This window comes from Pangasianodon hypophthalmus, chromosome 11 (genome assembly GCF_027358585.1).
Source record: "Pangasianodon hypophthalmus isolate fPanHyp1 chromosome 11, fPanHyp1.pri, whole genome shotgun sequence".
NCBI lineage: Eukaryota > Metazoa > Chordata > Actinopteri > Siluriformes > Pangasiidae > Pangasianodon > Pangasianodon hypophthalmus.
The window spans coordinates 23,388,166-23,401,703 of NC_069720.1; the positions used below are offsets into that span (position 1 = coordinate 23,388,166).

At 39.6% G+C, this 13,538-nt stretch overlaps 1 protein-coding gene across 6 annotated transcripts in view; it reads right to left on the minus strand.

Moving 5' to 3' along the window:
• The window catches only part of camsap2a (calmodulin regulated spectrin-associated protein family, member 2a), a 35,821-nt gene that overhangs the window by 5,060 nt on the left and 17,223 nt on the right, over positions 1-13,538 (minus strand). For 4 of the 6 annotated variants that reach the window (XM_026916405.3, XM_026916396.3, XM_026916387.3 and 1 more), the window contains 10 exons: positions 12,117-12,278; positions 11,011-11,094; positions 8,936-8,968; positions 7,929-8,070; positions 7,277-7,416; positions 2,969-3,059; positions 2,734-2,830; positions 2,609-2,646; positions 2,428-2,497; positions 360-2,310 (listed from right to left, as the gene is read on the minus strand). In XM_026916405.3, coding sequence (XP_026772206.2) covers positions 360-2,310; positions 2,428-2,497; positions 2,609-2,646; positions 2,734-2,830; positions 2,969-3,059; positions 7,277-7,416; positions 7,929-8,070; positions 8,936-8,968; positions 11,011-11,094; positions 12,117-12,278 — 2,808 coding nt within the window. The remainder of the gene's footprint in view (positions 1-359; positions 2,311-2,427; positions 2,498-2,608; positions 2,647-2,733; positions 2,831-2,968; positions 3,060-7,276; positions 7,417-7,928; positions 8,071-8,935; positions 8,969-11,010; positions 11,095-12,116; positions 12,279-13,538) is intronic. The other 2 variants (XM_026916424.3, XM_026916416.3) reach the window with 1 other exon arrangement.

The following is a 13,538-nucleotide window of genomic DNA, read 5'->3' on the forward strand; positions in this document are numbered from 1 at the left end:
GGGTGTTAACAACAGGTTACAGCAGAACAAGACATGGCTTTGCTACAGAACTGGTAAGAGCTTTAGGTGTGTGTTGGAAACACTGTGAGCATTCATGAGATTCGACTCATGTTTGACTTGACATTATCTAAAAATGTCAGCCACCTGACCAACCACACCCTTTTATTTATCATCAAATAACTCCTATAAAAGGAAATTCATTCGTGAAACATTCAGTCAGGTGTATCAACCAGTTCAACCACCACTCTTACTCTGAGGTTAGGAATATTCATTCTTTACTTTACCATAAAGATAAGAGGAATAACTGACTATTCTACATTTTCATGTACACAAAACTGATGAGCATTTGATTTGCATACCTTAAAGAAGAATCCACAGCACATCTTCTGGTCATCATCCTGGCTCTCTCCGGCTGTCAGGATCTCTCCAACCTCTTCCAACTCCTGTCCTTCAAGAGGCTTTAGGATTGATAGTGGTACTTCGATCAAGCTTTTGTTGCTTTGACTAACTAAATCTGTTGGCTTCTCGGTAGGAGTTACTATGAATGTTTCTTTTACAGCTTGTGACAACACCTCAGAAACACTAGATTCCACTGTGGGCTTAATTTCTCCTTCAGATTCTTTTCCTTCATCTTTCATCTCTCCATTTTCTGCAGTGTCTATTTCGGTTTCAGGCTGTTGTATGTCTTTGGTGGGTAAAGTAGTGAGATCAGAAGCAGTACTGTCTGTACACAAGGGTTCAGTTTGCATATTATTTTTGCTTGGCTTTGTGTCATTCCCCAAATATGCAAAGGAGCTGGTTACAGACTGAGAGGGTGAGAATCTGCGCAGACGAGGTATGCTGTCCACAGACTGGGGTACAGTGAGAACTCGGTTGAATGGAGTGATCTTCAGCTCAGTAGGCCTGGGTGTCCGTGGGGTTTTGGAGTGGAAGGAAGCTGACTTCCTCTTAATATTGGTTGGGGAGCGATGGGTGGTATGCGGGGAGTCTGCGGGTGAGGGGGAACCTGAGGAACGAGTCCCGCTTCCTCTAAGCTCCCGTACTTGTTTCTGGGGTGAAGGCTGTGATGGACAAACAACCCACGCCTGCTGTTCCCGCATTTGCATGATGAGCTCCTGCTGCTGGGCTAGCCGCTGCATCTCTGCCTGCAGAAAGCTCAGAGAAGTGTTCAACTTCTCGATAGAACGCGTGTACTCCAGCAAGTCTGCCTCAGACGTGCTCTCTTCACTAACGGACTTGACAGGAGACTTTTCTGGAGATTTTGCAGAATCAGATAGTGTCTTGGTACCCTCTGAGTTTGTGGTGTACTCCTGAATTGGCGAGGCACCGTCATTCTTTCTCTTGACCACTGTGAGAAAGGCACTGCGCCCCATCTTTTGTCTGTGACGTGTGAAGGCAGCTTCCACCTTTTTCTTCTGAGCTTCTATGGCTCGGCGCTTCTCTTCCAGCCGCATACGGAGCTGCACCATTTCAGCGGCCATGGCTTGCGCTGGATCCCTCTGTGGCTGGTGGGCAGGGCTTGCCTCTGGTGAGGGGGCCCAGGAGACTGAATGGGGAAGGTTGAGGTCTGAACTGTCTGGTGTGGTCCCCTGAGAGGTGCCCCCTTTGGACTCTGCGTTTGGATTGAGTTTTTTCAACTTTTGTTCAGCAAAGCTGGTCATCTTAACCCCCATGGGGGTATCAGCTATGGGAGACTTGGTGCCAACACTGCTGGGATATGAACTAATGGAATCCTGGCTGTGACTTGCTCTAGCCTCAAAGTACTGGTCTGCATCTAACTCCATGCTTGTTGTGCAGTCTCTCAGCGATGAGTCCTCATCAAGAGTCTCTTGGATGTCTTCTGTCTTTACATGGATTCCAGTGTCCACCTCCGTAGTTGAAGCACTTGAAATGCCCATGGCCTCTGACAAAGAGTCACCTTCTTCAGCTTGGGTTTTAGGGGTCAGCTCTCCTTTGGTCTGCATGTGAAGGAAGAAACCTTCATTCTCTGCCTCAACCCTGGTGTCTTCCTGTTGCTCTTCTGAATTATGGATTATTTCCAGGGCTTCCTCAATGCTACTCTGTGCTGTGCCATTCAGACCATCATGTTGGATTCCCACAAGGGTATCTGGACAGCCCTCTTCCTCAATACCAATGTTTTGGCCATTGACAGGTTGGAAGGATAGATTTCGCTTCATTCCCTTGGCTAATTTGAGCCCAAAGCCCTCAGTGCTCACAGACCTGGTCATACCCCGTCTGGGTTGTGTAAGATTTTGGGTGGTATTGTCTTTATCAAATGGGATGTCAAAGGACACTCCCTGAGTCCCTGACCTACACAAAGGACGAAGGATATATAAAGTGTATTTAGCACAGGTTTCAACATGTTTATTATATTTATATTTCTAATAAACACAGTGGTATTGAACAAGGTGTCCTAAGTATTCACACCTCCTCTCCTTGGGCCAAGTCCCCAAAAAGCTGTCAACAAACGACATGGAGGTTGATCGTCTGATCTCACCTGGACAGCATGCAAACAAAAGTTATTATTTGAGTAATACACACTGCTGTGCAGGTTACAGAAAAGAAAATTAAAGAAGCATAAAAAATGGGTTTTTTGAAATCAGTTTACCTGAGTTTGATGTCAAAGGCTGTTGTCGAAGTGGGAGACTATAAGTAAGGAACACACATTAGTGAGGCACAGAATTACGTCAGCAAAATACACTAAAGACTCTTAAGGTGTGAAATGTACTGTACCTTGGTCTGTCTGGACTGGGTGGTCGTTCCATGAAGCTTCTCTTTGTGACTTTTGAGATGGGCACAGATGGCACATTCTTCAGTGATGGAGCTGGTGCTAATGGCCACAGAGATGAAGGCAAGGTCATGTAGGTGTAAGTCAAACAAATATTTAAAACAGCAAATTATTTATGCCAAATCTTAAGTGATCAATATAATATAGTAGACATTAGTTGTATTTCATTGTTTTGTTTACCGTCATTGACCAAAACCTGAGGCTGCACAAATGATGGCTTCACCACTTCAAACCACCAGAAGAGCTCAGCCACAAACACAAGGTAGTTGTTCTGTGAAAGAGAAAAGGACAAAAATGTGATTATTCAATGAGGAGACGTAGGTTTACAAAGATTAGTCTTTATAGCTCCACAATATATCTCTGCTCTTCCTAATTTAACTAGGTGACTTGGAGGAGCAAAAACACTAAAGTGTGTTTTTGTGACAGTTCTCACATTATCCATGAGGGGAATTGGGAACTCAATACAATTTAAATGATTTGTCTTTCTACATACTTTCTACAACAAACAAGACCATTAACACTAACTCCACAGTTTACACAGTAAAACATCAAGGTGCCAAATCAGGTTTGACATTTTTCAGAAAGTGTTTTGCATTATTTTTAGCAATCAGAAAATATTTTCATGATACACAAACCACCCACTCACAAAAATACTGTTAGTTATACCCTGTATAACACATTAATATGTAACCTTGAACACAGAGAGGCTTCCTAACACAATGTGATCATGATCATAAATTTCTTCAGTTGGGCTGACTGGCTCAGCCTGTACAGTTTCCCCTTAGCAATACTGTATTTGCATTCACCTGCAGACAAGCAGTAAGTCACATGAACTTCCAAAAATTTTGATCTCAGAAACTTATGACTCCCTTTGTTGCAGATTCGTTTCTGTGCTACCACTTTCACACTACATACATTTCAGAGTTAAATGCTATTGTACACATAGTGCAGATTATGTATAGTTTTAATGAAAAACATTCATACAATGAAGGGTTAATCTATTCTACCAAAATGGCACTGTACAATAACTATAAATTCAAAATCCAATTAGATGATGTTATGACATTACCATTGTTACAGTGGTTATGAGACTACCACTAAAAGGCAACAAATTGCATTTCACATTTCTATAACTTCAGCACTGTGAAATGAAGTCTATTAGGTGTTTGTCAGAATGCCAAGCTGCAAACTCTCACCACAAAGTTTCCGTCTATGTGCAGGACTTAGACACAAGGCAAGAACATGCTGCACGAATAAAATGCACCATGATTATTGACAACTGAAATAATATAAGATATCTTTTAAGACTTAAAATCCTTTAGAAGGGCAGGCAGCTGCTACAGGCAACTAATTTTTTAGCAAGTGCTTATCAGGTATTTCTCAGCTGAATAATATTTAAATAACACTAAACTCATTAATCTGAGTGGGATTAATAAACGTTATTTAATAAAGATTACACATGCTTCATACTACAAGTTTATTAGATGTGCCACCACTTTAGATGTACCTTTCAAAATAACCAATGTGTTGACAACGTCAATTGAGAACTCAATCGCAAAAGCACGAAGTAATGTACACTATATGGCCAAAAGTATGTGGACACCTGACCATCACATCAATAAGTTGTTCTTTGTTCAAACTGTGAATTATGAAGTTGGAAGCACACAACTGTCTAAAACGTCTCTGTAGGCTGTAGAATTACAGTTTCCCTTCACTGGAACTAAGAGGCCCAAACCTGTTCCCATGACAAACACTGTCCAGTAATTACTGAGATATTTTTTCTAGGCAAAATCCATTAAAACATACTTTACTGTACTTGAATTTGCCATAGGATCCCAGTGACGCCATGCATCAGTATTCTGCAGTATTGGAGGAGTCCCAACTGGGCTACATAGGAGATTTTCATGCAGGCTGCGCTCCCACCGAAAACACTTTGCATTAAATAAACAAACCGGCCAATATTACAGAGAGATATCTGATATTTTGATTGGCTAAAATATTGAATTTCCCCAGGAGTAATGAGTAATATAAATACAATGATAAACATTTCATTGTTTGGAAGCACTGTCTGTGTTAATATCATGCATTCTACAGATGAGGTAAAGAAAGATTAGGCTGATTATTGGTCACATTACTGAATAAATTTCAAAACGGAAAGAACCAAGCATCTACTATGCATCCAGTAAAGTGGGCTCACTAAATATTCAGCCATGATTGACCATCTGGAACATTTGCCTAGATTCTCAACTAGATTCTCTTTGAGTAAAATAGTATTCTTAACATTTGTTTTAACCATTAACTTCAAGGATGAGTGTATTTTTCCTCCACATAGAAGCCTGGGAGTGATTTATGTTTTAGTGTGTCTTTACAGAGTCTGAGAATACGTTACCATGGGGAGCCTCTCACCACTGAGAGTTTTGTAACGCGTGACTCACCGCTTTGGCAAACGCGAGCAAATCAACTGCCTGTGCCTACTCGCTGTTCTTCTGCTTGTAAAAGCAAGCTGTGCATTACTCAAAAACCATGGCCTTGACATCATATACCACTGTCACTGTAGTTAGGTCTGATTCAGTCAGTTTATCACTGAAGAAATGGCAGATGTTTTCATATAGAGCAAGAGTACACTTTGATGCACATGTCTATGTTTCCATTTCAGGAATAGCACAAGACAGGCGTCGCATGTAATACAGAAAACTCCAGTGTAATGCCAAAAGCTACAAAATACACTGTACGGCCAAAAGTTTGTGGACATCTGACCATCACACCATGCTTATGTGGTTCTTCCCCGAACTGTTACCACAAAGTTGGAAGCACACAATTGTACAGAATGTGTTTGTATGCTGTAGCTTTACAGTTTCCCTTCACTGGAACTAAGAGGCTGAAACCTGTTCCAGCATGACGATGCCCCTGTGCACAAAGCGAGCTCCATGAAGACATGGTGTGTGAAGGTTGGAGTGGAAGAACTCGAGTGTCCTGCACAGAGCCCTGACCTCAACCCCACTGAACACCTTTGGGATGAACTGGAACACTGACTGAACCCCAGACCTCCTCACCAACATCAGTGCCTGATCTCACTAATGCTCTTGTAGCTGAATGAACACAAATCCCCACAGCCACGCTCCAAAATCTAGTGGAAAGCCTTCCCAGAAGAGTGGAGCTTATTATAACAGCAAAGGGGGAATAAATCTGGAATGAGATGTTAAACAAACACATATGGGTGTGATGGTCAGGTGTCCACAACCTTTTGGCCATGTAGTGTACCTTAAGTACAGAAGTATTTTTAGTCTGCTATAAATCCGGGTTTTCTAGCCTCATCCCAGTGAACCCTAGCTCTGTTTGTTGCTCATTTGTGACAGCTTAGCAACAGTCATTAAAAGGGTCTGAGCACGTGGTAAATTTAGGTTAATTTTTAATAACTGTTTTTTTTCCTCCAGCTGTAATAACCTTTGGACGATGTAGGGTTGCATATTCACAACAATATGACCACAGAGAATAATGCACTTATTGAAATTCAACATTTGTGTTAATACCAAAACACATACGCTCCAAACATTTCTGGCACATCTCTGTCCGAGTGGAACAAAATACTAATTAATAGGACACAAGTAAATCAATGCGCACACATCATTCTCCTTAATGAGTCTAGAAAAATGGTAATAGTACCATATGCACATGTAGCAGAGAAATTTCAAGAAATTGCTGTATTGAGCATAAACTATGGTTAATATTTTTTTTATAAATATTAAATCTTTACCACGGTCACATTAATGTATCAGGCACTTTTAATTTACAACATTAAACTTTTACATCTGAGCCTAGAGGCAGCTGGTGTTTTACCTGCAAAGCTGTATTTCTTTAGCTGCATGTATCTTAGCCACGCTGTTCACTATGTGCCTTGACAAAACAAACCATTTACTGAGTCTTTACTAAGTCTGAGATTGTATTTTTATTAAACGTTTCTTCTAAGGTGCTGTCGAATTTTCTGACTGGTTCTATTCTGAAAATTTGTCAGACTAACTGCACAAACTGGTGTACTTTTTTGCACTTATACTATGACAGCTTGCAAACAATTTTTTTTTTTGCTAAATAACATATTGCAAATTTTTATCAGTTTATAGTTACACTTAATGTTGAGGAATGTCCATGAATCAATTAGTCCTTGCTAGATAGCAACTATGAACAGTTGATCCCTCACCAACAGTGACCTCTTACTTTTTCTGCTAAAAATAGAAACCTTAATGGAGCTGCTTTATATTTCAAAAATCCAACACTGGCGTCTCTGTCTATTTATATCAAATAACTGCTTATTGTTAGGCTACATGAAATCAGACAAATCAAACAAATACCTGTGAATTACTATTTTCTGCTGTTTTTTCAGAGAATACACTTAGTGTCAGATGACTCTATATACACTAAGGACATGAATGATGGTAGCCTCAGTGGTTGAATACAGTAGTTTGTACTAAATCCGATGAAATGACCGCTTACTTTGATGGAAGAAGAGGCGTAGAGCATATCCTCCAGGCTGAAGTGGCAGCAGCGGTTCAAGTGTTCGCGGCAGAAGTCCTGAACAAGCTGCAGATTGTATAAGCTGTCCGCTAATGACATGCTTTCTTTCAGGCACACGTCTGTCAAGGAAACAAGTTTTGTACAAAAATGAGGTCCAGAAATCACATCTAGCCTGAGCAATCCCAGCACAAGTCAGGAGTGCAGAGAGACTCCACCAATCAGAGGTTAGACCATTAATCAGGACATCACATGACAAGTGTGATAAATACAATCATTTCCTTTCTCACTAATCTAATTGATTTTCACTTTATGCCTGGGCTGATAAGACATCTAGTCTGATGGGATTACTTTAAAAGTGTGGCAAGGATAATTACCATGATGAATGACTTAACTGATGTTGCTTTACAGGCGAAATCCTCTCGCGATCTCTCACATTTTACCTCATGCTCTGTCTCATCTCATCTCTCTCATTTCTTTTTGTAATTTACAAAATATAAATGAGTCATTTTTTCTAGTCAAACTAAGGCATCAGGATATAACAAAAGTCACAAGGATTTAACTCATTTCTACACATGGACGTGTGCACGTACACACACACACACAGAAAAACACACTTGGCAGGGGTGCTTACCCTCTAGTTTGACGAGGTCAGGGCAGTAGAAGTGCAGCAGTGCGGCAAGGGCGCAGCCATCTGTGCTGTCCTTCAGCAGGTTGTCCACTGGGGGGATCCACGGCACTGTTTTAGGCAATGTCTGTTCCTTTCTATAGCGGGCCTGCATCCAAGAACACACACACACACACACACACACCAGTGAGATCACCAGCATCTACAATTTTTTTTTTGTGTGTGTATAACATACCAGTATAGAAATAATAGGAATTGCAAAAGAATGATGTCAAAATGGCATGAAATTTTTTTTAACAGTCAAAAACTTGGAAATCAATGAAAACAAAATTTAATAAAGGGTCATGGAAACATTTTTTCAGTAAATGCACTGCAAAAAAATTACTTCCCAAGTGAAAAACCTACTTCTAGACATTTTTATTAATTTATAATTAATATTAATAAATATTAATTTAATTAGTAATTCATTAATTTATTAAACTTATTCTATTGGCAGATAGTTTTGCTTCTTTTTAGAAATAAATGCTTAAAATTACCCAAATTATCTGCCAATAGAATAGGAAAATATAAAACTTGAATGAGGAAAAAGTCTAGAAATAGGATAAATAATCTTATATTTGGTTTCTTGTAATCTTAGAATAGGAAATACTAAATAACTTTGACTTTATTCAAGATATTTTCACTTGCTAGGATGTCATTTTGTGATATAGCAAATGTGTTTCAGTCTCTCCGAGAGTTTCTATGTTTGGATGATGCTCTATGAATTGTCATTACACAAACCAGTAGTTAATGGAATCACACAATGAGAGAATCACATATTTTTGTTGACTTTTGCCTGAATGATGAGTGACATGACACACGATGAGGCAGATGAACACTTCAGAAATAGACAGGATCTCTTGCACACTATAGCGATGACGTGGTTTGATTGACACGACTGATGTTGAACAGAAACAAGCAGATGAAAGCACGATGAAGAACGAAAAAAAACCCACATCCATGTTGAAACTTACAGGAACCAGCTTCATATACCATTTGGTTGGAGACTTCAATCAGAAAATAGGGTGAAAGAGAGGAGAGAGAGAGAGAGAGAGAGGAACAGGAATCAGAATCAGGAAGGAAAATCTCATCCCATCACAGGAGGAAAAAAAAAAACGAAAGTAGACCTAGTCTGATGTGATTTCCTATTTAATCAATAGCTCATTACTTTAAGTAAAACACGGAGGTAGTCACTGGAAAAACGACGTACTGTTCATTACTGTTCGTTTAAGCTGCACAAGGTGACAGGAATCACTGGGGTTACTCTAGTGTTACAGTAATGCAGCTCAGAAGGTTGATGACAGTCCAGGGATAATGACGGGGTTAATGGGAATGGTTTTTTTTTTTTTTTTTTGCTTAGGAATTTCCCTAAAGAAGTGTCCTAGAAGTGCACTGGGCTTTGCTGTATGCAGGGTTTCTGAGAGCAAAAAGCAAAAATGTCTCTTTGGACCTTTGCTTTTTAAAATTTTAGGAGTACTAGCTTTAACCATAACTGTCACACTGCCTTGCAAACACACACACACACACACACACACACACACAGAGAATTGACTTCTTATATTAACATCATATGCTTAGACCTGCAGTAACCTCTGTACAGGGTGGGTGAAGCTTTTGCAAAAAATGTATACAAATATTTTGCAGCCTGTCAAAGATCAGTTTACTCAATAATTTTTTTTTAAGAAAAAATCCAGATTAAGTGAACAGAATTTCTGCTCAGATATTAGGAATTTGTCATGACATTTGTACATTTCTATGTACATATGCCAATTGAATGTATATGTGCAGGTTTTTTTTATTTCCATCACCTCATGTTGTATTTTATTAATAAGGTTAGCATGTTCTTTGATCTTTGTACATTTAATAATTCTAAAACTTAGTCTGCAACATGTTTGTATTCTTTTGTTTGGACTCTGATCATCAGTGTGCTGCTTGCTCATGTATTTTCTTCTTTCTAAAACGTCCTCTTTGCATTTTTTTTATCCATGAAGTTTGTCTTTTGGTGCTCTGGTAGAGTCTGTGCCTAAACTGGACCGAACATGATTTGAGTTGAATATCTGGCAGTGTTATGGCTGAATGCAGATCAGTAGCTGACTGTCCACCACCACTGACCCGACAGCATACGGGTTACAACGAGAATGCAGTATGGGAATGTGTGGCACTCTAAAAATGCAGACTATTAAACATGCAGAATATACATCAGCAAATGTCAAGATCATGACATCAAACTGAGAGATTCCACACAGCAGCTCTGGACCTTCCACATCGATGAGTCTATGAGTCAGCAAAGTCCAGAAAACCCCTTATACAGCAACACGGCATGTGTCATTAGAGGCAGGGCATTGTGACAGGTTACCTTAGCAACAGTTTATACAGAAGCAGTAAATGTCTCTGCGGCAGAGCAATGTATTTCATGTAGGCATAAACAGATTCTTGGTTCTGTTAACCCCAACTCAGGATGCTACCCTTCCCCACCAGCAGAGGGTGCAATTCTAGCGCAATCTCTGCCATTCCACTTCCTGACTCTTTAGTACATAAATACGCAAAGAACATTCATTTGTTACGAAGTCTTGCCAAACATTACGGTTGAGCCTTGTTCTTTTCCTGATCTTTTGCCTGTTTTCTTGGTTTATTCTTTGGATTATCCTCTGGCATGTTTGCATTGTGATTTCCTGTGTTCTGACTACTGCCTGCTTTTCATTTTGTATGTTTGGATTTTGTATTAAAGCACATGGATCTCGCATTCTCTCTGAGTCTGATCTGTTCTGCACGTAAACGGTACATGGCAGCATTTAGGTTTGAATCAGTTTTCTTCCCATCATCTCGTTCATCAAATGGATATTCCTCTATAAACCTACTACTAAGTTAAAAACTATTTATAATCTACTACTAAGAATTAAATAAGAAAACCCCATTTTGATAAGAAACTCTAGCTGACCTTGCTTGTTTGCATAAAGAAATAAAGAGCATCTTTAAAACAGAAATTATTTTGTCACAAAATAATGAAATAATTACTAATTCAGAATGAACAGGAAGCTGGGAAACTTACCTTAGGGATCTCAAGGGGCTCTGCCTTCTGTGCCTCTCTCCTGCTTTGCTCCTGAATGATGATCTCTTTCAAGTATTCGTTCACCTTTTGAAAATTAGACCACAACACGATATCATGGCTGAATTGTCTGAGTTGGAAGGGGAAGGGGAAACAATGCATGATGGATGTGTTTGACCGAGCCGTTAGAGGTCACAATGAATATCAGACATATCAGAAATGTAACTGTATATTCCTTTCTGGTTTTTTTGGAGTTTCAGTGCATAATGCTTTCCAAACTGAGCTCTGCTGCTTGTGAACACAGACTGAGCTGACTAGTGCAATCACATCTCTCATGCAGCGTGAGCACCTGCGTCAGGAGGTATCGTACAGCGTGAGCACCTGCGTCATGAGCCTATCGTACAGTGTGAGCATCTCTGTGATCTTCACCACAGAGACAGAGTGGTGCATTTCGAGCAGTACCTACATGACAAGATTTCATATGCCTTGCAGTGTAAGAGATGATGATTTTGAATTTAACAGCTCCCCTTTGACTCGCAGTCTAAATGAGTTAGGCAGGCTGTCTGTTCTTAGGTTTGCTCCAGAGAAACTTGTCAAAAGTCTTGGTCTGTAGTAATCGCACATTCGTGACAGATGGGGTGGAAAGAGATTAGGTTGAAAACCCTGGAATAGTTCTTACATGTTGGGACATGTCACAGTCCTGAACATTGTTTACACTGTACAATTTACAATTTATTGTGTGTGTGTGTGTGTGTGTGTGTGTGTGTGTAGTCTGAAGGCACAGAGGGAATGTAAATATTCCAAGCCTTGGCTGAAACAGGATGCCCCTATGGTAACTCACAGAGATGCTGACTTTGATGGCAAGTGCTATTTAGCAGATACGTTTTAGCAGGCCACGCAAAGACTGTTCATTAGAACAAGCTTTTAGGAAATTGATTCTCATAAACTCAAACTGGCAGAGAATAAGCTATAATTTATATTGTATCATCTATCATCTAGAGACCAGACACAGAAGAAACAAAGTAAGCAATTTTTTTTTTGGACCAGGCAATTAGAGCATTCGTGTGTCACTAAGAAAAGAAGAAAGAAATAATAAATAATCATACTACCTTATTCATCCAGCTAATGACGCCATCCTCCGTGTCGTAGGGCATGTCTCCGTCAGCGCAGTCGGTAGAGTACTGCTGCATGCACGCTACCACTTTGTCCATACTCACCGTCTCCACTGTATAGGCCATCATCAACGTGTCAATCAGCGCCAGGTGGGCACTCTGCATACAGGAACCGACAATCGTACATCAGGTTGATCACAAAACGAACAGGTTTCACACCAGAACTATTACAGCTTGGGTAATGAGAGTTGTCTCATTACCCAAGCTGTAATAGTTCTGGTTTTAGTCAGTGGTTTTGCCAATCCTCTTGCCGTAGCTGCCTGGGAAATGGCTGTGTCTATCCTTTATTGCTCAACCCAATAGAAAGAAATATGGTCTCCATCTCCTCTGAGATGGCACTCCAGCTCTTCTCACGTACGTACACGTCTTATGCCAAATAAGGACTGAGACCTCAAACATGGGCGTGGTAGAAGACAAAACCTCTAAATCATAGTGTTAGAGTGTTGCTGTTACCTGCCTTTAAAGTACTACAGAGGATTTTGTACAATGTCCAATTTCCTGGATTAGGATTTAGAAAGACTCCTTAATCCCCATTTGATCATTTAGTTATTATTTATTTAAGTGATGATCTGCAAGATCTATAACTTTAATCCAGTATAAATCTTCAATAGCTACAGTTTTTTTTCTTCCATCTTTAAAGTCATCATTCTGGAGCATATTTTGCCAAACACACAGAACTCCTCAGTAACACACTAGTCATGTTTGAACTGATCTCACTGTAACATAATAATTAACTCATGGCTGGCATCCATCAACCTCCCTCAGCATTATACAGATATTTATCAAACCCTAGACTTGGTTTATTTCTTTCTCCTTCCCCTACCTTAAGAGCTGGGGAGTTCCCAGGATCGTACCTGGGTTTAACTTACCTCCCTAATGTTGACAACTTGCTAACGTGATAAAGAACGAGTCTCGTATTGTATGTGCATTCACATGTACGCCACTATTTGAAGAGGTGAACCATAAGCAGAGCTAAATAACATGCTTCATGACACCCCTGATTGCATAATATTGAGTATTATATATATATATATATATATATATATATATATATATATATATATATATATATATATATATATATATATATATATATATATATATCTCAATCTTGAACATGCACAACATTGCAATCACAGAGACGATTATGTCTTTCACTCAGGAGACAAATTAGCCAAATTGGAATTATAATTCTGATCAGCAGCCAAAAAAGTTTTTTTTTTTTTATTATTATTATAATGTCATATTAAGATTGAATATCCAGTAATACATGATTAAGCAATTATTGTGATATGAAAGTGTCTATGTATAAGTGGTTATAACCTTCCATTACAGCTTCCCATGACTCCCATGGTAGGC